Source organism: Sarcophilus harrisii, chromosome 1, assembly GCF_902635505.1.
Source record: "Sarcophilus harrisii chromosome 1, mSarHar1.11, whole genome shotgun sequence".
Classification (NCBI taxonomy): Eukaryota; Metazoa; Chordata; class Mammalia; order Dasyuromorphia; family Dasyuridae; genus Sarcophilus; species Sarcophilus harrisii.
Genome location: NC_045426.1, coordinates 292962241 through 292989959, shown reverse-complemented (window position 1 = coordinate 292989959; position 27719 = coordinate 292962241). Strand labels below are relative to the sequence as shown.

At 36.1% G+C, this 27719-nt stretch overlaps 1 protein-coding gene across 4 annotated transcripts in view; it reads left to right on the top strand.

Annotated features, from left to right (window-relative positions):
• AUH (AU RNA binding methylglutaconyl-CoA hydratase) overlaps positions 1 to 27719 on the top strand; it is a 178584-nt gene that overhangs the window by 3150 nt on the left and 147715 nt on the right. For all 4 annotated transcript variants that reach the window (XR_004230380.1, XM_031943784.1, XM_031943780.1 and 1 more), the window contains exons 2-3: positions 21180 to 21247; positions 21361 to 21448. Coding sequence is in view for 3 of the 4 variants with exons in the window: in XM_031943784.1 (XP_031799644.1) it covers positions 21180 to 21247; positions 21361 to 21448 (156 nt within the window). In the remaining variant the exon portion in view is untranslated. The remainder of the gene's footprint in view (positions 1 to 21179; positions 21248 to 21360; positions 21449 to 27719) is intronic.

Genomic DNA, 27719 nt, shown 5'->3' with positions numbered 1-27719 from the left:
TGATTTCTTTGTCTGAAAACTACCTGTTCAATCATTTGACCATTTATCAATGGGGAATGACTTACATTCTTATAAATTTGTTGGTTCTCTCTCTGTATATTTGAAAAATGAAGCCTTTATGAGAAACACTTGTAAAGATTTTCTTAGCTTTCTGCTTCCTTGGTTGCCTTAGTTTTGTTTGTGCAAAAGCTTTTATTTTAATATAATTATTCAATTTGATTTACACTTCATAATACTCTCTTGTTTGGTCATGAATTCCTTCCTTATCCATAGATGACATGTAGATTATTCTTTGCTTTTCTAATTTGCTTATAGTATGTCATCCTTTATGTCTAAGTCATACAACTGTTTTGACCTTATCTTGGTATTTGATGTGATATTTTGGTCTATATCTAGTTTGTGTCCTGTTGTTTTTCAGTGTTATGTTTTTCATTTTTATAAAATAGTTGAGTTATCTCAATATCAAACACTGTTTAATTTACCTAATCTATTCCATAGATCATTTTTTTAGCCAATGCCAGATAATTTTTATAATTATTGCTATATAATACAGTTTGAAATTGGTTTGGCTAGACTACTTTTATTTTCCCATTGATTTCCTATATGATAGTTAATTCCTATATGATATCCTTCAGTTTTTGTTTTTCCAAATGAATGTTGCTATTACTTTTTTCTAGCTCTATAAAATAAATTTTTGATAGTTTGGTGTGGCACTAAAGAAATAGAATAATTTAGTTAGAATTGTCATTTTTATTATATTGGCTCAGTCTACCCATGAGCAATTAGTATTTTTCTTTATATCTGACTTGGTGTGAAAATTTGTTTTGTAGTTGTGTTCATATGGCTTTGTCTTAGCAGGTAGATTCCCAAGTATTTATATTATCTGCAGTGAAATTTCTGTCTCTTGCTGCTACACTTTGTTAGTAAACATTTTATTAGTAAACATTTTATACTTTTTAAAGACAATAGTCAACTATCGAAAATTTTTGAGGAGGGGAAGTAACATGATCAGATATGTATTTTCAGAATATTGGCAGCTGTGTGGAACATGGATTATACAGAAAAACTGCAAGCGTAAAATATAGGAAGTGATCTTTCACTATCTGAATTAGGATATAACATTTTGGAATTAAAAGGGATATGGAAGTGAAAAGTGTTTGGACATAAAATTATTTGAGGGACAGAGAATCCCTTTGCTAAAATCACTTGATGATTTCGAGCTTGGTGACTAGAAAAGAGATATCAACAAAACGAAAATAAATATGGAGGAAGATTTTGAAGAATGAGAATGAGAATCAATATCCTGACAGGAGGAGACCCAAGAGATAGTGATTGAGAAAAACTTCAGTGCCACCATCAGTATCTTTCTTTCTTTCTTTCTTTCTTTCTTTCTTTCTTTCTTTCTTTCTTTCTTTCTTTCTTTCTTTCTTTCTTTCTTTCTTTCTTTCTTTCTTTCTTTCTTTCTTTCTTTCTTTCTTTTCTTTCTTTCTTTCTTTCTTTCTTTCTTTCTTTCTTTCTTTCTTTCTTTCTTTCTTTCTTTCTTTCTTTCTTTCTTTCTTTCTTTCTTTCTTTTCTTTTCTTTTTTTTTTTAAATTTAATAGCCTTTTATTTACAGGTTATATGCATGGGTAACTTTACAGCATTAACAATTGCCAAACCTCTTGTTCCAATTTTTCACCTCTTACCCCCCACCCACCTCCCCCAGATGGCAGGATAATCAGTAGATGTTAAATATATTAAAATACAAATTAGATACACAATAAGTATACATGACCAAACTGTTATTTTGCTGTACAAAAAGAATCAGACTCTGAAATATTGTACAATTAGCTTGTGAAGGAAATCAAAAATGCAGGTGGGCATAAATATAGGGATTGGGAATTCAATGTAATGGTTTTTAGTCATCTCCCAGAGTTCTTTCTCTGGGCGTAGCTGGTTCAGTTCATTACTGCTCCATTGGAAATGATTTGGTTGATCTCGTTGCTGAGGATGGCCAGGTCCATCAGAACTGGTCATCATATAGTATTGTTGTTGAAGTATATAATGATCTCCTGGTCCTGCTCATTTCACTCAGCATCAGTTCGTGTAAGTCTCTCCAGGCCTTTCTGAAATCATCCTGTTGGTCATTTCTTACAGAACAATAATATTCCATAATATTCATATACCACAATTTATTCAGCCATTCTCCAACTGATGGGCATCCACTCAGTTTCCAGTTTCTAGCCACTACAAAAAGGGCTGCCACAAACATTCGTGCACATACAGGTCCCTTTCCCTTCTTTATAATCTCTTTGGGATATAAGCCCAGTAGTAACACTGTGGGATCAAAGGGTATGCACAGTTCATCAGTATCTTTCCATAGCTTTGCCATTATTAATGAATTAATCAGTGAATTTGATAATTTTATAATAACCTGTGCCAATTTAATGAGCATAGTTTTGCATTTCCATGGTAATTTGAGAACTTTTATGAATTTCATTTATATACACATATTTGTCTCATTAAATTGAAAACTTGAGGGCAGGGACTGTTTTTTGCCTCTTTGTATTCCCAGTGCATAGCACCATGCTTGAATACCTCATGGGTAATAAAATTATTAAACTCCTAATTTCTTCCAGTAATTATAGTGGACCTTGTGTCTAGTTATGTTTTACTTTGAATATTAGTTTTTTTAGAGTTATTAGTCTTGGAGTTATTTGTTTGTGTCTTGAACATTCCTAACCACTATAATAGCTCTTTATCTTGGGGATCTTTGTTTTTTTCCTTATTTTTTTTCTACTTTTCCTAGGTAGAATATTTTGCTTTGAAAGAGCTTCCAGATAAGAGATAAACTTACCTCATTATTTTATGGCAGAAAGCAGGCAGAACAATTTGTGTTCCTCCTCTACTATCCAATTGCTGGAGGAGATTGAACTAAATGAAAATAATGTTAAATGTTAAATGAAAACTTGCTCTTCCTAGAGTATTAGCATGCATTTAGAGCAAAGCCTTTGTGAGCTTTGCTCACATGTGTTTGTGTCTGTGTCCATTAGGCCTTAAAAAATTCCTTAGATTAATATCCAGCTAAGGCCAGTTGTCATTTGGGGAAACAAACTGAACCCAGCAAAAAATAAAGGAACCCCGTTATAAAAACCAGGGTAATTGATTACTTTAAAATTTCAACATAATTGATTTAAAAAAAAATCAGTAAAAGAAAGTCCTTTACCAGATTAAAGGATTCCACAGAAACAAGTTTGTTTTGCAGACACTTTAGAAAACATAAGGCAAACAAATACTCCAACCCAGAAAGGCACAAAAAATAAATTATTCTGGAGGGGGAAAAAGGGGAAAAAAAACTAGGAAGAGAAAGACACTTAGGGGTTAAAAATATCACCCACAAAACTACTATAAACTATCAAAAGGTCCCTCTTTAATAGATTTCTGTCTAAAAGTAAAACAAGGAGAACAAAATGAAAACAGAAGTTGAAAAGAAGTGATAGATTAGCCCTATAATTGTATGGACTAAAACTCCCAAGACGTTGGTGGAGTCTATTTTTTGAGGGGATCCATGAAGAATAGAAGAACCCATAAAAGAAAAAAGGCAAGGAAGAAAATAGAAGTGAAAGTATGATATACCTCACTCAAGGCAATAGTAAACAATGTAGAGTAAAATAACTCCTTTCGTTTCTTAAATAAAAGAGGATCTAAAGGAGAATGGGTGGAAGTGGCAGAGTGAGTCATTTAAACAAGATGTCTCAGTTAATTGGTGGTAAGGGGTCCAATTTAAAAGCAGTGGGGGACAGAGATATTGTATAAAGCCATAAATGATAGCTGCTTATCTTGGTAGAGTGATACAATAGGTTTGATATAGATAGAAACTAGTACCTCTGAGAGGTAGTACCTCTGAGAGGTAATTTCCAGGAACAACCTCAGGGGGAGGATGATAACTCCTTAGGGTAGCTGATGGAGTATACTAGGTTGAAAGCAGAGATTTTATAGCAGATGGTAAAGAAAAAAAATATTTGGGCATGAAGCTTATATTTGTGTGGGATGGCTACAAGACCCCCTTTTCCCAAATTAACTTATCAGAGACATATTCAGGTACAAAGAGAAAGCATTTATTTAATGATAAGTTGTTATGGGTCTTGGATTGAGGTTCCAGGGACCCCAAGGACCTAGCCCCACCTTCCATCAACACCTAATTAAGGCATGATAAGATTGTCTGCTTTCTCTCAGTGAAGAAAAGGGAAAGTGGTAATGGCCCCAAATAGTTGGGTGAAGTAGGCCTTTAGATAAAAGAAACTCTAGCCCCAGGAAGCGAAAGAGTTAAAAGATGTTATAGTTAAAAAAAAAATGTCATAGCAGCAACCAGAAAGTCCTCCTGGGTTGGGCTGCAAATTAAAATATCTATATACCTGTATTGTGTTTTATATCTTCCACTGACCACTTGCTCTGATTACAGACATTTGCTATAAGAGGAAAAATCAGGAACTTGATTTCCTTAAAGCAATTTTAATTCAGGCAATTGTCCTAATTTTTAACGTTAGACTCAGGAATAATCAGCTGGGTTCTCATTCAAAAGAACACCACTGGGAAATTGAGTCAGAAGGATCTTACCTCTAGCAGAGTTGGCCAGGATCATCCTTCTAATTCTTTCCCAGATATTAACTTCCACCTGTAACATTAGTAGCTTTTGGCATATTCCTTTCTGATGCTGGAACACTGGTTTGATGATCTATCCAGACAGTCATACCTGAATTTAAAACTCCAAATAAATATCAGCTGCAGTCCCAAAAGATTTTATCTCCTACAGCAATTCTCATTAATCAAAGGTTCAGATGAATCTAGCCCTCAAAGATCACAGAAAGAGATTGATTCTAGAAAGTTCACAGCTTATACAGCTTATCTTTCATGTCTAAGTAGATGGTTCTAGGGTCAACATTACACAGATCATTTTGTTTTTAAAATACCCAATACATAGAAAAAGGAGGAAGGAAAAGAAATTATCTTCATTCTCTCTTCATTCTCTGCACGATCCTCCCCAATTCAATTGAATTGCTTTGGAATTTTGAAATGACCAATTGCCAAATTCCCCAACCATTATTCCCAATGTACTTTTCCTAAAGCTCCAACTTAGGCCAGAGTTGGAGCCTGCAGGAAAGTCAGACCTTTCTCTTTTTTTCCCCCCTAACAAATTCGAGCTCACAGAACAAACATGACAAAGACATTCTGCACAAAGACACAGACAAAAATCACAAGGAAATTACACTTTCCCATATGCAACAGAAATACCCAAGTGCACTTTCTCTCCCCCCCCCCTTTTGCTCCAAAGATTTCAGTTGGACTGCCCCTCTCAGAGCATCCAATCTCTTCCCGTGGTCTCCAGCAATGCATAGCCGACCCCCCTGGGTGTCTTGGAAGACCACGGTCAGAAGGAGTTGCCCACCTTCCTAACCAACCATAGAGTGGCCCCCATCCTGTGCCATTAACAGAACCTCTTAATCTGGATCACTCAAGGCACACAAGGATAGTTCAAGGGCACATTAATCGATAGGGCCTCTATGGATAAAGCATGGCTTTGAGTTACCTGGCTCTCTTACCCAAGCTTCATCTTTGAAGACTTGTGTGCCTTCTGTTTGTATCTGAGTGTCTCTTTTAGGTCCATTCTTCACAGAGAAGGAGGCTGAGAGTCCGATCCCAAAGTCATTTGGAGAACCCAACCTGGCGCCTACCTTGAATCAGGATCCCAGCCATCTCTTTGGGAAGCCACAGACCCCGGGCCAATCCCCCATAACCTGTGTGGGATGGGCACAAGACCCCCTTTCCCAAATTAATTTATCAGGGACATCAAAGAGAAAGCATTTATTTAATCCCTGCAGGGAGAAGCCCAGACACAACCAGGAGCCATCGTAAATCCTCCATGTGTTCCTGGAACTTAGCCAGCTTTTGCCTTGTCCATGTCTTAAAAGCAAAAGAACTACGCCTTCTCATTGGATAAACTAAAAGGATCTTTGACCAATGGTCACCAACGTTACCTGCGTCCCACAGGTCACATCACTTCTTGCCACTTTACTAACTTTCTGTATCCCAAGGTTCAAAGTTCATCCCTCCAGAGATCATGTGGGATACCCCTCCCCTCTCAAAGCTCTGGAAACAGGGATCTTGTGATTCAGTACTGAGAAATACTTCATCCAATCAGTCTTACTCACATTCTTAAAGGGGAACATAACTGGAAAGGGCAAGGGTCAAAGTCTAAAGGATTCTTTTTCAAATCTTAGACCACCACCTTTGATTACAAAAGCCGGGCTCTGTGCCCAAAAAAGCTTACTTTCTTATGGAGGCAAAGTCCAGACAACTTCTGTTCAAATGTAAAACCTTGTCCCTTAATTATTTTCTTTGATGTCCTTGTGGGTTTCAGTTTTCTAAATTATTAATTTTCATAACTCTGTGGAAACCAAATCCCCATCCATTTCTTTCACCTTTAAAGCTTAATTGGTCAAAATTCCTTAGCATGTTAATTCATAAAGGAAAGATTAGCTGCTGTAATGCCAAAGAAACTGAGCAGGATAGAGATTAGAGAACAATTTAATAATTTATTAAATGGGAGAGATTTACTGAGACCAGATGGATTGATGGTTTGATCCCAGGGCTGAACGAGACTATTGTAGCAAAGAATCCAGCCCTGAATGTCGGATACAAGATTCTTTTATAGGGTTACAAGACCGATGACATAATGGGGGAGGTACCTGGATGGGGATTACCTAATGAGGGGAGGAACCTAGGATTAGGATAATATAATGGAGGCAGGCACCTAGGATGACATAATGGAGGGAGGTACTGGAGAGGCTCCTGATATGCTAATGATGTCTAAAATGGATAAAGACTTTTATCCCATTAAACATTAAGAGAGAATAAGTATAGCCTAAGGTCTAAGATATAAGACCTTTATCCTATCAAACATTAAGAGGGAATTGTTATAATCTGAGGCAGAGTAACTAAATAGGACAATTAGGGAAACTGGAGAACTGTGGCACAACACTGCATTATAAAAAGACCTTTATAGTAGAACACTTAGGAGACTTTAATGTAGTCAGCTATGGACAAATAATAAAACATATATATATATATATATATGTAATTGAACAAATTGCCACAGGAATTTGAGCTCAAAGATTTAGAACATTTTCTAAGTGGAATTTTCAGCAGCACATGAAATCTTTACAAAAATTGATATGTATTAGGGAATAGAGATTTTTCAAATAGAGTTTAAAAGGAATAAATATTCAATATTTCTTTTATAAGCATAAACTCAATTAAAAAAATTGTGGTCAATTTAAACTTCACAAATAAAAAACAAAGACAAAAAAAATTCTTAGCAATATTATCCTAAATAATCAGTGGGTCAAAAGAACAAATCATGGAAACAAATGATGTGAAAAAATAATGATAAAACAACTTATCAAAAATTTAAAGATACAGCTGAAGCATTTTTCTGGGGATAAACTGTGGGAAATGGATGGATATTTTGATTTCCTTAGTTATGAAAATCAAATTGGAGAAATGAAACAAATTAGAAAACTGAAACCCACAAGGACATCAAAGAATATTCAAGGGTATTAGGTTATCTTCTTCCAAAAGAATGTAATCTCTTTGAGGGCAGGGACTGGCTTTTGTAATCTGGGTTGGTGACCTGAGATTAAAAAAGTATCTTTTGTTGGGAGAGGATTGGCTATGTAATGAGTGCAGATTTATGTCTTGTAATTCCTGTAACATCCAATTTACAGGGAATCGGGGGACTTGTGCTTCAGAATAGGAATTAAAATGCTACCTTTGGAGTTTTGAAGGTGTTTCTATTCACCTAGGCACCCATTCTTGCAAGGATGAAAAATAAATTTTTTTCTGCATTCATCAGTGAGTCGTGGAGTTCTTGGTAAGATATTTTGTTTCTTACAAATGGGGACTCTGTCTTGGATGCAGACATTGAGTTGGCAGTGACCTGTGGCTCAGTTCTGGCGTTCATAGACTGTCCTAAGATCCTGGATCATAATGGTAGTCATTGATTAATCCAGGAAATCAGGAAAGAAAGTAAAGTAAATTCTGCAGCATCCAGGCAACTCTGTGCACAAACCAAAGAGCGTGCACTATCTAGTATTTCCTTTGGTATTTGGACCCATCTTAAGGGGTCTGAAGTGTCAGATAGATTGGTAAAATGAATAATTTAATGGCACCAAAGAGTGGGAATTCCTGGGACATACCTCTCATACAGAACTGGAAGAAAGGGGATGTTAGGATATCTAGAGTTGAGTAAATATTAATGATCTGGGATCACTGGAGTATGGAGACCTCCACACTGGAGTGCAAGAAAGGATCTTCAGGGAAGGTTTATACCCCAAGAAGCTCTTAATGCTCTCTAATGCTCTTTCTTTAATTCTCTTAAGTTTTCTTAAGTTTGTTTTCCTCCAGGCTTTGAGCAATTCACCTTCAAATGACCAGCACTAAACAGTTGTATTGACCAGCTTCAGGGGTCTGACTTAAACCACTGGATCTTCAGTCAGCTTAAACTCCTTAAAATGGGACCCTCTAGTATGGCACAGCTCAACACCCATTCTCAGCAGGAAGTGGTTTCAGAAGATGAGATCATCACCCCATACCCAGAGAACTTTGGGCTCCATTAATTTGGGAAAGAATTAGAATTGGTTGGTAAATAGACCCAAACTGAGTGGGTTCCCTGTAAAGAGTTCATTGATTCTGTGAAGAGGGGTGATTATATAGGATTAATGCTACTCTCTGCTATTTGGGGCTTAGGCTAGGGTCATTGGGTTGAGTTGGGTTAATACTATGGAACGATACCCCACAAACAATTCAGTTTGACGTTTGTCATATAGAATTATAGAAATTTGACTAGCTGTAGACAAATAGTTAACTCAGAGCCCCTTAGCTCTGGAGAGCAATCATTTTGCTTCTCATGGCAGGGTGAAGGATTCCAAAATGGCATGTACCTGTGTTGTGTCACAGTCCCCTTTTAATGTGCTGACCCAGTTTCCCTAATTGTCCTACCTCAGTTATTCTACCTCAGACCACAAACATTCCCTCTTAATCATGAGAATGTTTGATAGGATAAAGGTCTTGTATCTTAGACGTCATTAGAATATCAGGAGCCTCTCCAGTACCTCCCTCCATTATGTCATCCTAGCTGCCTCCCCCCCCCCCCATTAGTTCATCCCTGTAATAGTCTCTCTAAAATATAATGTTCTCTGTTGAGGTTTTCTTGGGGTCTCTGGGAGCAGCCTTCGATTCAGTTCAGTAAATCACAAGTGCAGCCAGTTGTTAAAGACCAAATCCTTTATTATCTCTTTCAAAGTCCTATCTCCTTCACTTGGGGCTCAGCTAGTTTTCTTAGAGGCCTTCCAGACTCTTCGTTTCAGCGGAGAAGTGAAGGAGGTGGTGTGGGATGGTGGTGTGCTACAGTTCCCTGTTGATGTCCTGACTTAGTTTCCCTAATTGTCCTATTTAGTTACTCTGCCTCAGGTTATAACCTTTCCCTCTTAATGTTTGATGAGATAAAGGTCTATCTCAGTTGCTCTGCCTCAAAACCCCAGGCTATAATCATTCCCTCTTAAATGGTTGCTGAAATAAAGGTTTTATATCTTTAGGTTATAGTCATTCCTTCTTAATGTTTGACAGGATCAAGGTTTATCCATTTTAGATGTCATTAGAATATCAGTAACCTCTTCAGTACCTCCCTCCATTGTGTCATTCTAGATGCCTTCCCTCATTAGGTTATCCCCATCCAGGTACCTCCCCCATTATGTCATTGTTCTTGTTATCCTATAAAAAACCTTTCTGATATTTAGTGCTGGATTCTTTTAGATAAAAGTCTTGTCCAGCCCTGGGACCAAGATCCATTTGGTCCCAGTATATCTCTCCATTTAATAAACTATTGAATTGGTCTCTAACCTTGTCTTGCTCAGTTTCTCTGGCATTACAATGGAATGAATCTGTCTGGCATTACAATGGAATGAATCTGTCTGAGTCTAAGGGCTTGTGCTTGTCCTCCAGCCTTCAGCCTCCAGACTTCTGTCCACTTGTCTCTGAATCTCTCTGACTGAGGCTTCTAGCTTTTAAGCTCCACACTGAGTACAACCCAAATCAAATCAAATTGGAGAAATGAAACAGATTAGAAAACTGAAACCCACAAGGACATCAATGAATAATAAAGAATGGAGGTTCTCCCAAAAGAATGTAATCTTGGGTGCAGGAGCAGACTTTTGTAATCAGGTCTGAGATTTGAAAAGAATCTTCTGTTTTTTGCCCTTAATCCTCCTCTGTTACCTTCCTCTTTTGGAATATAAGCTCCTTTGGGAGAGGAACTAGCTATATAACAGAGGAGTGGAGATTCATTATCTTGTAATTTCTGTAACATCCAATTTTGGGGGAATCAGGAGAGGGACTTGTGCTTTGGGGTAGTAAATAAAATGCTGCCTTTGTATTTACTCATCTGGGCATCCAAAAAAAGAATGTAAAATAAATCTTTCCTGAATTATTCATTGGTGAGTCAAGATATTTTGTCTCTATATAAACTGTCCTTAACTTCCATAAAGTAAGAAACTAGAAAAGATGAGAATTCATGGAGTAAATGCATATAAAAACAGAAAGCCAATAATAATCATAAAATAAACTTAAAACTTGAGATAGTGAAAATTAGAGGAAAAATAGAGAACAAAAAGATAACCCATCTAAATTAATAAGAAGGCAGAACATAAAATACATAAAATAATAAATCATGAAGGTGGTGAAGATCTTGGGAACTAAAAATAATTACCAGAAGTAAGTATGATAAGAAACTGAAAATACGAAAGAGAGGTTGTGTCTTCAAAAATATAAAATACTCAAACTAATGATACTAAATAGAATTCTTAAGGAGTAAAAATCTCAGAAGAGGAAATAGAACTGCAAAGGAACTACCAATTTAGGGGAGTCAAGGAAATGGTCAGGGGAATAGTTCATAGTCTTTTTGAGTCCATGGGAGAAGTCTTTATTTTTTATACTGATGTATGTCGGTTCAGCACCAAAATCATAATGGGTGATGTATTCATCAGATGATGTAGGCACTAAAAGTCTGAGTTTGGTAATGTAAAGAATTCACAATGGCTATTCTCTTTAGCAGAAGATAGATTTATTTAGGGGAATAGGTTACAAATAAAATGAAGGGATACCATAGACAACAAGAGATGATAAATATGAAATAAGAGTTGGGAGAGCATGTGAAAGAGCTTTTTTCAATGGACCTCACAGTTACTGGAAAGGAACCATTTCATGAGGTTGGGGGATATTCTTAGCTGGCAGGATAAATCCTGAAAGGGACTTATTACCCCAAAGGGGTTAAGTGTGAGGGAGAAGTGGGGTTGGGAAGCCTAGTGGAATTAGCAGAGATAACCACATGACATGGGAGGGATAAGGAGAAAAATTCCACGAGGCAGAGTTCCATGGCAGACTGACCCAAAGGAAGGCAGCAGTCATGGCATGGCCCATACATAAATTATAAATCTTTAGTATTATCGAAAACCAAAAGCAGTACTAGAAGGGCATCCACTGGAAGCTTTTCTAGTAAATAGAATACATCATGACCACTCATCAAGTTATATGAAACACATCTAGAAATACCTGCAATAACAATTAGAAAATAGAAAACTATTAAGGTATAAAGATAGGCAACTATTCTATATTTGCTGTTGATTTACTTAGAAAATCCTAGGGAATCAAGAAAAATACTAATTGTGATAGTAACTTTACCAGAGAAGCAGGTTATAAAATCCACAAAACTTAAATGCCATATAATAATTCAATACAATATTCAATAATAGAAAAGGAAATTGATTTCAAATAATTACAAAATGCTTAAGATATTTTTGAAAGCAAGAAGGATCAAAGTACAAAAAGTACTTGTATAGATTTAATAACAAAGTGCTCCTTAAAAAAAAAATCAGTTATCTGGAGGAATATTAAATATCCAAGGCTTAATCAAGCCAATATAATAAAAATGATAATACTTCCAAAGATAATTTATCCTTTTTATGCTTTACAAATCAGATTATCAGAATTTCTTTATAGAACTTGTTAAAATTCTTTTGGGAAAACAAAAGGTATAGAATATTAAGGGAAAGAATGAAAATTAGGTAGTGTTGAAGAAGAAACAGAATTTCCAGGTCTCAGGTATATTATTAATCCACAAAACTATTTTATATAAGTTTAAAAAAACTGAGTAGATCAGTGCAATGGACTAGATATTGTGATCAAATGAGATATTTGTGAAAAGGATTTTCAAACCTTAATAGTGGTAGTTGTCAGGAAAATTAGGAAGTTATTACTGCATTATTGTAATTACTTTCTCAAGAAGTCTGAGACTAGGTCTAAGTCATGTGATCCCTATTCCCAGAGGTCATTAGAGCTGGAAGATCACCGTTGAGCCTCAGGTTGCAGGAAGTTACATGATCTCAAGGCCTAGAGGTTTCTAAAGGTCAAAGGCAATTAATAGGAAGTGATGTGATACATAGGAAGCAGACAACATTGGTGACCATTGGTCAATGATAGTTACTTCCTTTTAGTCTATCCAATGAAAAGGCTTGGGTCTTTTGCTATTTAATCGAGTGTTCTGGATTGTTTGTCAGGTTGACAAGCCCATATTGGGAGCTGAGATGTTTCCTATATGTGCTTGAGCCTTTCCTGCAGAGACTAAATAAATGCTTTCTCTTTGTACCTGAAGATGCCTCTGATCAGTTAATTTAGGGAAGGGAGTCTAGCACCCGTCCCATACAGTTACAAGGTGTAATTTTTAAAATTTAACTTTAATCATGTTATTTTACCAATTGTATGTAAAGATGCTCAACTTTAATTTTTGTAAGATTCTGAGTTCCAAATTTTTTTCCCTCCCTTCTTCCCTTACTTATCCCCTTCCGACACTATCAAGCAATTTGTTATAGATTATACATGTAAATTAATTTTTTAAACATATTTCCATATCAATCATGTTGGGAAAGAAAAATCAGAACAAAAGGGAAAAACCATGAGAAAGGAGAAAAAAAAGGGGAAAAAAGGTGGAAATGCTTCAATCTGCATTCATTCTCCATAGTCTCTGGATATGATATTTTCCATCCACGGTTTATATGAATTTCCTTGAGTCATTGAATTGTTGAAGAGCTAAATCCTATTATAGCTGACCATACAATTTTGCTGTTGCTGTATATTGTTTTCTTAGTTCTACTTGCCTCACTTACCATCAGTTCATGTAAGTCTTTCCAGTCTTTTCTGAAATCATCCTATTCATCATTTCTTACAGAACATTAATATTCTACTACATTCATATAGCAAGGTATAGTTTTAAATTATTATCTAATTCTCATTAAATTAATTTAAATTAATGTCCCATTTGGGGAAGTAATTAGGAATTAGACATATAAAATAACTAAAATGTTCACATGCTTTGTTTCAGATTCTTTTATTAGGCTTCTTTTCCTAGAGAGGTAATTGATGAGGTAATGCTATACTCCAGCCAACTCTGTCTTTTCTTGTTACATTATATCCTACTTCCCATTTCTATCTTTCTACTTACTGCCCTTTATGCCTCTAATGTACTCACTCTACCTTTACCTTAAAAAATCCCTCCTTTCAAAGCAAAATTCTTCTTAAATGCCACCTTCTATATGAAGCTTTTCTTGATTCTCCCCTTCATCTTCCCCTCCCCAAAGGAGGGAATACTCTGCCTTCACCAAAACAGAATAAAAACTTATTCTATATATTTATTTTTTAAATCTTCTTTATGTATATATTCTCTTCCCTAATGGAATGTTAAGCTCCTTGAGATTAGAGTTTGTTTAATTTTTGCTATTATATTTTCAGTTCCTAGTTTGTGACATTGTTAGACACTTGGTAAATGCTTAATTGATTATTTTCTTTCTGATTTTATATTTTTTACATTTTTTTACTGAGTTGTAAAATAATAAAGATGTGGTTCATTGATGAAAGCCTACTTATTTTCTACTAAATCCCTCTTTATAAGCAAACCCTTAATGCCTATATAAGGAATGCTTACAAAACTTTTGTATAGATGAGAAAGCCAGGATTAGAACCTAGTTTTTAAACTAGTACATTGTTGTTTTCACTATAGTATGCTATACTAATTAATAATTTATGTACCTTGACTGGAGTTTATTTGTATATTAACTGTGAATACTAAGGGTGAATTTTATCATATTTGGGGAGCAACATTTTCCCCAGTGAGATGAATATAAGTGTATTTAATATAAGTGTAATGCTAGAGAAATGGAGCAACAGAGATTAGAGAACAATTTAATAATTTATAAAATGAAGATATTTTCTGGGACCAAATGATCCATGTTTGGTCCCAGGGCTGAATGAGACTATCGTCTCAAAGAATCCAGCCCTGAGTATTGGGACAGAAAGATTTTTATAGAATAACAAGAACAATGATGTAATGGGGGAGGTACCTGGATGGGTATAACCTAATGGGGGGAGGCACCTAGAATGACACAATGGAGAGGTTACTGATATTCTAATGATGTCTAAAATGGATAGACCTTTATCCTGTCAAAAAATTAGAAGGAATGATCATAGCCTACAGATATAAAACCTTTATCTCATCAAACATTAAGAGGGAACGGTTATAACCTGGGACAGAGTAACTAAATAGGACAATTGGGAGACTGGGTCAGGATATTTAAAGGGAATTGTGGCACAACATTCCACACTCTCCCTCTTCTAACTATTCAAATCTTTGAATTGGTACCTTCCTCTAGCAGGTCTTAGCACCATAATTTTGACCAACCCTATGTGAAGTAAATAGACCAAATAAAAATCAAAATAAAGCTAGAACAATGCAAGGACTTATGGCAAGGTCAAGTCTCTCCCTGATAACCCCAGAGTTAATCAGCAATACACAAATTTCCTTATTGCAATCATAATTAGGTCTTCTGCAGTTGGGAGTATATGAACAGTTCACTGTGAGTTAGGTCTGTGGTCATTTGTGCATGACTTGGCCTCTGCTTCAGAGCAGCAAGGCTCAAGACAGTTGTGCTGCCCATTCAGAGGGGCAACCTGCTCCAGGGGAGAAGGGTGAGGCTTGGAGTAGCTCCACCTGTCCCTGCCCAGAGGAACAGACAGGATCATATTTCTGAGCAGGTTATGCACAGTTAGACCAAGCAGGCAAACCCCAAACTTTTAGAGGCCGGATAACAAACTACAAGGCCTTTTAAGAGAAACAGATCACAGAGACTGACAGTCTCAAGATAGGTATCTGATGTCTGGTTGTTTCTAAAAAATAATCCCCAAAACTGAGTCTGCCAGGGCAATTCCAACAGGATAAGGGATTTCAAAGTTTTGATTTGAAATCAAAGGGATTTCAAATAACCAGCAAATCATAGTCTAGTAAATTTAAGCAAGAAGTAAAAAATGAAAAGGACTGTTTAAAAGACTTAAAATTAAATCTGAACTAGTAAGATAGAGGGTAGGGCAGAAGTGCCTAAGAAAATATACCAGTTTCTCCAATTTCCTATTTCTCCCTTTTTTTTCTTTTGGAAAGGAATTATCAAATAACCATCCCACATATAAATCATATGTGGGATTTTTTTGCATTGTATGTATATGCATTTGCATATACATAACAGACTAAAAGTTCCTCAAACCTAACAGCAATAGTTACACAAGTTTAACAATTTCCATCTCAAGTCTTAAACATACAGTAATACAGTTAAAATTTTAATAATTCAAGCACTTTCCCACTCCCCCATATCAGTCCAAATTACATCAGGAGAAGGGGTGATGGTTTTCTTAAAAGGTGCTTCTTGCTGAAGATGGGCAGAGATGCTCAGTCCAGGGAGGGGGATGGATGTGGTGTGGCATGCTGACAATCAAAGCTTGATCTAGGTCCCAGAAGCAAGTCAATATATCTGTAATTTGACGAAATCTAGAAATAAAAACAAATCTAACACAGGAAAGTTAGAATAGTCTAAAATAGAAAGACTGGTCCACAAGGACTATTACAAGATGTGGCCTCTCATTAGTTATGAACCTTAAAAAAAAACTTGACTATCCAGAACAATATCTAGTAAACCAATAGATGACCAAACTAAATACTTATTTGCTCAAGTATTTAGGATATAATGATTACAGATAACCAGATTGGAAACAGCAAGGTATGACATAATTGAATTGCATTAATAATTTCTTATTGACCATTTCTCTGATTATAGAAATCAGTTACAGGAGGAAAAAAAAATGCAGTGACATATTAACTATAAACCCAAGAAATTTTACCTCCAATAACAAATCCTAAACAGATATTTACCATAACCTTATATTTATACAAATCAGTTTGCTGCTTTTAGCCAAGAACCAGGTGGCTACAACTTGATAAAAAAAAGTCTGCAACAGTTTAGAGGGAGGGGGGAGGTGAGGATTCCATGTGGCTGCCCTTCCCCCCACTCCACCTCCCAAAAAAGGGGGTGGGGGAGGGAAGTTGAACTGAACTTCATTTCAGGCTAGCTAGATGCTCCAATAGCTGAAATAACAGCAGTGGGGCTCGAGTTTAAATCTTTACCTTTGAAGACAAAAGATTGCTGCTACCCCACCCAACCTTTAAAGTAGCAGAAGTCAGTGGGGAGGGGAGGGGGAAGATTCCATAAAACCCACAAGTCCAGCAGAGCTGGATTTAAAGCATAACTTATTATGTTATAGGTAACAAACTCTGAACCAAACTAAATGCAGCTTTAAATTACCAAAACTGCTTTTCCTATCATATTTCAAATAATGAAACAACATAGTTTCTTTCTCTCCCTCTGGCCCCATGTGGCCATTATTCCCAATGGACTTCTCCCAAGCTCTAGCTTGGCCAGAGTTGAAGTTTCATTTCAGAAAAGTCAGACCCTTTTTGCTACATACCTTACCTAATTAGAGGCACATGACTCCCTTCAAGTAAGTTAACTGAACATCTTTAACAAGCTATTGTTCTTTTTAAGATCTCATACTTAAAGTTAATTAAATCTAGCCTGTATAAGCAACAATAAAATTATTTCTCACATTTTAAAAGTACTTAAAAGAACACTGAGGACAAATCTGGCATGCAAAAGCAATAGTAAAATTATTTCCCAAATTTGATCATTGTTCTTAAACTTAACAGAGCTCTTAAATTAACAAAACAGACAAACAAATCACCCAGAACACAATACACCTAGACTGGACTAGACTGTCCAGCTGTCAAAAAGTCAGCTCCAGTCTGCCCTCCCCTCGCATAGTCCAAACGGAGCCTGCTGTTTTTTTTTTTTTTTTTTTTTGCAGATGGTGTCTTAAAAAAAAGACACCCAGATTTATACTCTGGAATGCCCAAAGTTGTGCCAGCTGGCACACAGAACCAGATGTGTCTTAGGAGACACTCGGGTAGTATCAGCTGCATCTAGTTCAACACTAATCAAAAGCAATGCCAAATGGTGTCTTTAAAAGATACCCAGGTAGTGACAACTGCGTCCAGTTTGACGCTAATCAAAATCAAAGCCAAAACACAGACAGACAGAGAGACAGACAAAAACAGATCTAGGAGACACAAAACCAGAGGGGTATTATTCAGTGTCCTGGATAATAACCTCAGAATTCAATGTCTGTCATTCTGTCAGCATTCTATTATTCTGAGAATCTAGTGCTGAGAGATCAGATTGATTTACTCTCAGAATGGAAAAGTATCCACTGTTGGGTGTGGGCCCCAGTTGGTGAACTGCTCTCTTCCTGGAGCCTCTGGAGGAATCCAAATTTAAGAAAACCAAGAAAAAGAAAACCCATATCCCCAACTGTTCCCAGGCCCAAAGTGGAGACTTAAAACGTCTCTAACCCCTAATCCCCTTCTCAATTTCTGATACCTCGCTGGGGGAGCTTTAAAATGTAATGCTGGAGGAACTGAGCAAGACAGAGATTAGAGAATAATTTAATAGTTTATTAAATGGAGAGATTTTCTGGGACCAAATGATCCATGTTTGGTCCCAGGGCTGAATGAGACTATCATCTCAAAGAATCCAGCCTTGAGTATTGGGACAGCAAGATTTTTATAGGGTAACAAGAACAATGACATAATTGGGGAGATGCCTGCAAATAACAAAAAGTTATCATGAATCCAATATTTTAAAGATTTGTTATTTTAATATTTAGTAAGCACTTATGTACTTTTGAAAAAAATATGATGCTTACATACATGCTATATTTCTATGTATATGTTTGTGTATACATCAAATCTGAAATACAAATTCAGTCTGAAGAGGGTATGTTTGCCTCTTTGGTGTACATTTAGGTTTTGTATATCATTGCACTGAGTCCTTGATACCCAGGTTTGGAACAATTGATAAATTGTAAATACTAGAAAAATTCAAAGGGAAAAGAGATATAAATATTTATATAGAGGCAGGCAGAACATTTCAGGCAGGAGAGTTATAGTCAGTGGAAATACACAGAGATGGGAAATGAAATGTTATTAAAAACACAAGAAGGGCAGTAAGGCTGGATTGTAGAGCATACAAAAGGAAGTCTTTAAAAGGTAAAAAGAGAGAGGAAAAGGTGCCTTGTGTATGGTGATTAAGTGAAGGTTTCAAAGAAGTCGTGATACTTGACCTGAATTTTAAATAGAGTATATAATTCAGATACAGGAAAAGCAAAGGTAAGCAAATTTCTGTCATGAAGTTATTCTAATAGTGGTACAGGGGAGGGATGATTAATTAGAGAACATGGATGGAACACTTTGACCAGGTTGGAAGATGTGTCATACAATGATAGCAAGAGGGAAAACTAGAGAGGTATGTTGGGGTCACTCTATTGAGATCCTTGAAAGCTAAAATTTTGTATTTTATTCTGTGGGCAATTGGAAAATTGTTTAGTTGCCTCAGTGGAATCAGAGAACCCTAGGAAAACTCATAAACTGATGCACAGTCAAATGATTAGATTCAGGAGAGTATTTTATACAATTTCTACAGCATTGTAAAGATAAGCAATTTTGAAAGCCTGAACCTTGATCAAACATGATCCCAAAGGACTGATAACCTAACATTTTTAGTCATGGCCAATATATGACTTTGTTTTACTTAATTATACTTATTGGAGATTAACAAGGAGATAATTTTTTTTTTTTTTTTAAATGGGAAGGGAATTTGGTGGGAAGAGTAGATTGAGCAAAAATAAAAAATAAAATAAAACAGGATAACTGAAACATATATGTGCACAAAAGGGAAGTTAAGGAGACATAAACTGGATGAAATTTATAAGCTTAATTTATTATATGCTTTAAATAAGCTTAAAATGATTCTGCTGGAGATTCATGGTTTCATATACAATCCACTTTTTGTTCCTTGTATATGTAAATGTGCATTCTTGTTGATGTTGACAAAGTTCAAAATTATTTTAAAAAGAAAATATATTCATTATTGGAGATTAGAAGACAGGTCTGGTTAAGACATGTAAACTTGGGAGTAATTTTCATAGAGGTATTAGGTAAAGTCAGAAGAGTAAAATTTTTGGTGTTGTGGCTGTTTAGCAGAATAGGATTGATGAGGTGAGAGAATTGAGGGTAAGAGATCCCCTCTGGTCCGTCGAATTTGCAAACCTGAAGTCTGTGGCAAAAAGGGAATTTATTTGCACTAAGAATAAAGTTTGCTAGGAAGACAGCTTTGTTAGTGGGCAAGGCCCTGTTAGGAATATAACAAGGTGGGTGAAGAAAATAGAATTCTTCATCGAGAAGAAAATATCTTCAGCAGTGAGCAACATCCTGTTAGGACTTCTGCAAAGATGTCTAGGCATACAACCCTAGATTTATTGGGGCTGCTTTGATCTTTGTTCCCAGCTGGGGGCCAATTGCTGAGAGACTGATTTTCAATTCAAAATTGAATGAGATTACTTAGCTGGGAGTTTGAGCCACTCAATATTGACTATGTCCCAGGGCGAGATTTCCAATTCAAAAGAGATTGCTTATCTTGGGAAGGGTGTGGGCCCTCCTAGAGGAGACTTTGAGACTCCAAATCACCCTTTCCCCACAGATTAAAGGAAACAGTTTCTGGGTTTCCCCAAAGGTTAAAGGGGACACAATTTACATCAAGATGGCATTGAGTAAAATTTGTACTTGTTATTTCAGATTTAAAAAGTACCTGAAAATAATAAATGTTTCATTAAAATATTAATTAAAAATACCTTTCCCCCCCAAATTGCTATTAATTAGTGGAATTAGTATATATTCAGCAACTTTCCACTTAGCATTGTATGGCATATCTTTTAAAGAATTGAAAGGTCTTTTAATAAATCAGAATCCCTTTGCTATCAGTGATTAGTGAAATTTGACTTTGAGGTGAAACTTAGCAAGAATAAGGTAAATAGTTAAAAATGGTTGAGGATAAAAAGAGAAAAGCTAGGACCAAATAGTATTCTTTCCCCAATTTTTTAATTCTAAAAATGTTAAATATATGAAAAATTCCTTCTTTTGTGACTTCTTAAATATGTTATGAATATTATATCTTTCTGTAGGATAAATTTAATTTAAATATATTAAGAACCCCAAACAATGTAGTGTGCTAACATTCTCGTAGTGTATATAGTGTATATTGTATAAAGACATTGATTTAATGTTAAAATTGATTGGTGGGGGAGGGGGAGGGGGAACAGAGACTGTTAACACAGTCACTGACATTTATGATTTAATTTGGAAAGCTAGCATTTGCATACTGTATCAGGTCACCCGACTCCTCAGAGGTCAGAGATAAGGAGTAATTCACAGAGCTGATTTTTTTTTTTTTTTAAACAAATTAGAGCAGTGGTTCTCAAAAGTATGGTCTAGAGAATCCTGGGGATCTCTGAAACCCTTTTATAGGGTCTGCAAATTCAAAAATAGTTTTTATTTCCAATATGGTAAATGTCTATAAATAAAAACCAGATAAACAAAAATGCTTTGGAGAGATCCTCAATAATTTTTAATAGGATAAAGATACTGAAAACAAAAGTTTGAGAGCCATTGAATTAGAGAAATAAGAAAATGACAGAAACGTGTTTTGAATTTAATTTCAGTTGGACAAGTTGGCTTTTCCTAGACTTCATTAATTGTATGCCTGAAGTCCTTTTGGTGCCTTTTATTAACTCAAAGTGTTTTTGTCTGTTTATTTTTAAATTAGGAATTGTGGTGCTTGGAATAAACCGATCTTCTGCCAAAAATGCTCTCAATAAAAATCTTATAAAAATGGTAAGTAAACAGATAAATCTATTTGCTGCTTATATTGTAAAGATAAGATATTGACATGAATCTGAAAATGTTTTTTCTCTCTCCCCTTTCTTCCCTCCTTTATTTCTTTGTAGCTATCAAAAGCCATGGATACTTTAAAATCTGATAAGAAAGTGCGGACTGTTATAGTCAGGAGTGAAGTCCCTGGAGTATTCTGTGCTGGTATGCAAATATATTTTATTTGAAAGTTAGAAAACTGCCACAGAAGCAGTGTCCAAATTGCACAAATCTTAGATATTTTAAGAAGAAATATCTGAATCATGTGCTTTATCTATCAGAAGGAAATTGCTAAATTCATGCTGAATTGTCTATCTACTCTATTCCATTGAACTGTCATTCTGTTTCATAGATAGTATCAGATAGTTTTGATAATTACTGCTACATAATGTAGTTTACGATCTGGTGTGGCTAAACCTGTGTCTTTTACATTTTTAAAAATAAAATATTCTTTCATATTCTTGACTTTTTGTTCTTCCAAATGAATTTTATTATTTTTTTTCTAATTAGTAAAATAATTTTTTGATAATTTTGTAAGAAACAAAGTTTATTTAGCAAGAACTTCACTGACTCACTGATGAATGTAGGAAAGATTTTATTTTACATTCTTGCATGAATGGATGCCTTAGTTAGTTGACAAAGGCAGTTTTTTATTTGTTTTCCTGAAGTGCAGGTCCCTCTCTCATTCTCCATTTATTGGGTGTTAGAGAAATTACAGAATGTGAGTCTCCACTTCTCATTAGTCTCATTACCTAACCAGCTCCTGCCCCTTAGAAGCTTATATTTTTAAGGGGCAAAGTCCAAAAGATTCTTTTTCAAATCTTAGGCCACCATCCTTGATTACTAAAAGCCAGTCCCTGCTTCCAATGAACTTAAATTCTTTTTTTTTTTTAATTTAATAGCCTTTTATTTACAGGTTATATGCATGGGTAACTTTACAGCATTAACAATTGCCAAACCTCTTGTTCCAATTTTTCATCTCTTACCCCCCACCCCCTCTCCCAGATGGCAGGATGACCAGTAGATGTTAAATATATTAAAATATAAATTAGATACACAATAAGTATACATGACCAAACTGTTATTTTGCTGTGCAAAAAGAATCAGACTCTGAAATATTGTACAATTAGCTTGTGAAGGAAATCAAAAATGCAGGTGGGCAAAAATATAGGGATTGGGAATTCAGTGTAATGGTTTTTAGTCGTCTCCCAGAGTTCTTTCTCTGGGCTTAGCTGGTTCAGTTCATTACTGCTCCATTGGAAATGATTTGGTTGATCTCGTTGCTAAGGATGGCCAGGTCCATCAGAACTGGTCATCATATAATATTGTTGTTGAAGTATATAATGATCTCCTGGTCCTGCTCGTTTCACTCAGCATCAATGAACTTAAATTCTTATGAAGCAGTCCAGAGCAAATAGAACACAATGATCAGACCTAAGAGAAATTAACAACTTGATCAGAAAGAAACACTAGAAGAAAATATAAGGTATCTGCTATTAAAAATGATGTGGAAAACAGTTAAAGGAAAGATCATTTAAGAATCATTGAAGTTTTTAAAAACCATAGGAAAAAATAAAGGACCTAAACATATTTCAAGAAATTTGAACTGACAACACCTGAAAGAATCCTAATAAAAGGTTATATCCCATGAATTTCATAACCAACATCTAGTGCTTCTGTGTCAAAGAAAAATAGTGCAAACGTCTTAAAAAATTTTTTTATATACCAAAAAGCCAGAGTTAGAATTATACCTAGCAGCTTTTTGTTTAATGAGAGGAAAGCTTGGAATATAGTAATCCAGAAGGGAAACAATATAATCTTAAAGCCAAGAATAATTTATCTTGCAAAGCTGGGCATTTTTATTATATTTTCCTCCCAGTTCTTTTGGGGTTCAAATTTTGAACCCCTAATTTATTTGGGACAAAGTAGCTGAGATCTCATCTTCTGAAGCTGCTTCATGTTGCTAAAGAGTGTAGAGCTGTTAGCCGATGATATTCAGGTTGAACAAGTTATCTTTATTTAAAGATAAATAAATCTTTAATGGAATAGAAGATTTTTATGAATTTATAAAAGGCCAGAAGTAAGGAAAAATATTAAAATACAAAAAGAAAAGTCAAGTGCAACATAGAAAAACTTTTTTCAGTCAGAAGAAAATGTATGATGATGTGTTGGTAAATAATAATGGGAAAGGGTGTAATGCCGAAGAAACTGAGCAAGACAGAGATTAGAGACCAATTCAATAGTTTATTAAATGGAGAGAAATACTGGGACCAATGGCTCCATGTTAATCCCAGGGCTAGATGAGACTGTCATCTCAAAGAGTGTAGCCTCGAGTATCGGGGCAACCACCCCTTTATGGAATAACAAGAACAATGACATAATGGAGGGACCTTAGGTGGGGATAACCTAATAGAGGGAGGTTACTGATATTCTAATGACATTAAGGAATGTTTATAAAACCTTTATCTCAACCATTAAGAGGGGATAGTTATAACCTAAGGCAGAATTACGAAATAGGACAATTGGACGAACTGGTCACCCCATTAAAAGGGAACTTTGGCATAACAAGGGAGAATAAAAACAAATGTTCTTTCACAACTTTCATGTCTTCAAATGATATTAAAGGAGTTAAATTTTAAAAGGGGGATGCTATGGATCTATTATTTCTATCTAGAAGTTTTAAAGAGGAAAGAGAAAAGTTGAATGTTGTGCCACAGTTCTCTTTAACTGACCTGACTCAGTTTTCTTAACTGTTCTTCCTCAACCCCTTAGTTGTTAACTCCCCCCCCCCACCCCCCGCCCCGTCCATTTGCTTTAAGGTTATAAATTGCTAATGTAAGACTCAAGATAAGGGGGAATTCAGACTTCCTGACTCCTTCAGTCCTCAAGAATTTACTTCTGTTTATTCTGACATCCTGACTCTGGCTTTTAGTAAGAATTTATAGCCTCCTCCCCCATCCTGACAGAGCCAAATAGGTCTGTGAAGACAGTTTCCCACTTCTGTCCCCTTCTTTGTCTGTAACTTCCCACTCTCAGTGTTCTGACTCCACCCCTGCTTTGGTCTATCCCTGTAGCTGAGCCATGTGGCTATATATGTCATTAAGAACTCACATTCAGTGCTGGATTCTTTGAGATGAAAGTCTCGTCCAGCCCTGGGACCAACATGGATCCGTTGGTCCCAGAATATCTCTCCATTTAATAAACTATTGAATTGGTCTCTAATCTCTGACTGGATACTTTGAGACGAGAGTCCTGTCCAATCAATTATGCTCTCCAATTAATAAAATATTAAAAACTCTCTAATCTCTCTCCTGCCTCAGTTTCTCTGACATTACATGATGAAAACAGTGCACTAGAATTGGAAGGAGGAAAAAGGTGGTGGAACTTGTCATTTTTCATAATTGAGTTGCAAAAAGAAAGCATATAAATATTGAGGAAAGGCTTGGGAGAGTGGGCATCAGATAAAATTCACTCTTATCTGAAATGTACTAAAGAGAATTGAAAAAAAATCAGTCTGTTGTAGAAGTACATAAAATTCAACAGTGAAAAAATCAAGAAAAGAGAGGAAGATGTTTCACCTTAAGGTGAAATTAAAAGAAAAAAACTTTATAAAGAATTAAAATCTTAAGAGAGTGTACAGTATTGGGGTATGGTTGAATATTAAAAACAGAGTTGAGGTAAATGAAAGAGCAGTTTATTGGAGAGTACAGCAGATGAAAAGATCAAAGGTACATATAGCAAGGTAAATCTTGGTAAGGAACAAGGATCATTTTGTTGAAGTTGAAAAGGAAGACCTCAAAATGTTGGGGATCACAGAGCAGTCAGTGTTGCAAGGTGTCTCAAAGAATTTGTAGGCTTGAATCCATCTCCAAGTCAAAGGGCAAAGCTTATTGTAATTGTACTGCCAATTGAAGCAGGCTAAGTTTCAAAAGGATTTTAGCAAAGAACCAAGAGCAAGAAGATAGATTTATAGGACAAAATTAGATCAGAGCTTCATATTATTTACTAATTTTATGTCTGATACGTTTGAGGAGTAGTCTATTTACTATTGCCTCAGGAACTTGATTATCAATGATGAACGGATTTATCTATCTGACAATCAGTAATGGTTGTAGGAATATTCTAAGGCCAGAAGACTTTAGAATTATTGACATATTGTTAAAACAAAAGCACCCTAAGGACAGGGGACTTCCTCATGGTTATGTTTGACCTAGAAGCTGTGCCCCATTATTTTTCCCCTCTCAAATATTTTGAACCCCAAATTTATTTGGGACAAAGTAACTGAGATCTCATCTTCTGAAGCTGCTTCATATTGCTAAAGAGTGTAGAGCTATTAGCCGATGATATTCAGGTTGAACAAGTAGTTGAAAGTTCATAGCTTGGAATCTGGAGGAAACATGTCACATGTAGGTTAAAAATGAAGGGCCAAACATGAACAAAAAAAAAGAATAACTAAAAGTGAAGTCAGTATAGGGACAATAGCCTAGAGGAAGAGATAAAGCTATCATGAATGTTTCTTATCCAGTTTTCTTAGGATAAATCCCAGGGAACATTTTCCCCATTTCCTGCTTTTGTTTCCTCCAAGGAAGAGAAGTAATGGGTAGAATAGTGGCATTATAGTGAAAGGAATGCTCAGGTGCCCTAAGGTGCAAGCACTGTAATGTTAAAAGGCATTAACCACTGGGTAGAGAGAATGACATGTGGATTGGAGATAATAATTAATCTTAAATGGGTTTGATCTTCTTTAGCAAATCTGCCAGTCTTCTCCTAATATGTATCCCTCCTCCAGATAAGTTTCAGGATGGAGGGTTTAATAGCCCATTCCGAATTTACTTGGGCACAAACTGGGCAGTTCTGATAGATCTGTTTAATTAGTTGTTCCTCCTAGCTTGTGACCAGTGAAAATGGGTTTTACAAGAGATTGGAAATCATTTATTTTTCAAATGAGTTGCTTGGTATAGGCCAAAGAGAGTTTCCACTGACTGGCTTCTGGGATTAAAAGTTGACCTGACGGTATTTGTAACCCCCCAGAGGGGAAAAGAGTATACCTCCTTTCTTTATCAAGGGCTTGTTCCTGAACTATGATGCAGTGAAGGCGTCAGGGAGCTCGGGAATTAAAGGTGCCATGGTGAGGGATAAACAGACAGTAGCATGCACAGCTGAATCTGCAAGCCTGTTTCCCTTGAAGTAAATGCCCTTTTGGTGTCCTGTATATAATATAACAGAAACTTTTCTAGGTGCGTAGATAGCTTGCAGTAATTATTCCCCTGTATACTTAATAGAGGAATATTTGGCTGTCAAAATTCCCTTTTCTTTCCATGTAGCCCCATGAGCATGCAAAATATGAAAGGCATATTTGGATGGATATATAGAAGTTCACTCTTATTCCTTTCCTGAATTCTAAAGCTCTGGTGAGGGCAAAAATGCTCTGAACCTGGTAGGGAGTTAGAATCTCCAATGATTGGCCTAGGATAAATTTAGAGGCTTTCTCAGTTAGATGGGCTATGGCAGCCACTGCTGTAAGGTGGGTGGCTTACTTTAAAGACACCAGGTTTCTTTGAGAAATAAGCTAGGGGTCTGGGATAAGGTCCCAGGGATTGAGTCAAAAACCAAGACCCCTAGGTCCTGGCCCCATCTTTCGTCAACACGGGGCTAAGACTGGGGAAAAGATTAGTTTAACTTTCAAGGTCTTAAAAAACCTTGCCCTGATCAGGGCCCCATTTCAGGGGAATTGTGTCAGGGGCTGGAATAGAATCATAGAGGGACTTGGCAATAACCCAAAATGAGTAACCAGATCCTACAAAATCCATCCATGGACAGGAAAGTACACAGTTGCTTTTTTGAGGAAGGTTCAGGTTGTGATAAGATTGCTTTCTCTCTGCTGTGAACAAAAGGGAGGTCCAAATACTTAATAGACTAATGAGCAATGTGGGCCTTTAGATAAAGAAACTTCATAGCCCTGCAGGGCTAGAAAGTTAAGGTCTTTATGGCTGCAGCCAGAGAATCCACTTGGGTAGGACTGCAGATCAAGATAATTATCTACATACTAGATAGCCAGTGCCTATCCAAAAATGTAGGTGCTGTCACAGAAGCCTTCAGTTGTCTCTATGTTATGGACATGTTTGCCCATGTTAATTGATAGGGATTATGTTAGCCTGGATTTTCTCCCTTCAAAGGTAAAAAGAAATTGTGTGTCTTTGTGCAAAGGTTTGGATTAGAAATCATCTTTAAGATCTAAGGTAGAAAACCATTGTGTCCCTTGAGATACTTGTATTGGCTTCATGGGTTTCATGGCAAATGGTCATTTGCTCTGATAATAGAAATTTGCTATAAGAGGAAAAAGCAGGGACATGATTACAATAGCATCAGAACAGGTCCTTCAGCTTGAGAGCACATACATGACAGGATAAAGCAACCTTAGATCTGTTTGACAACC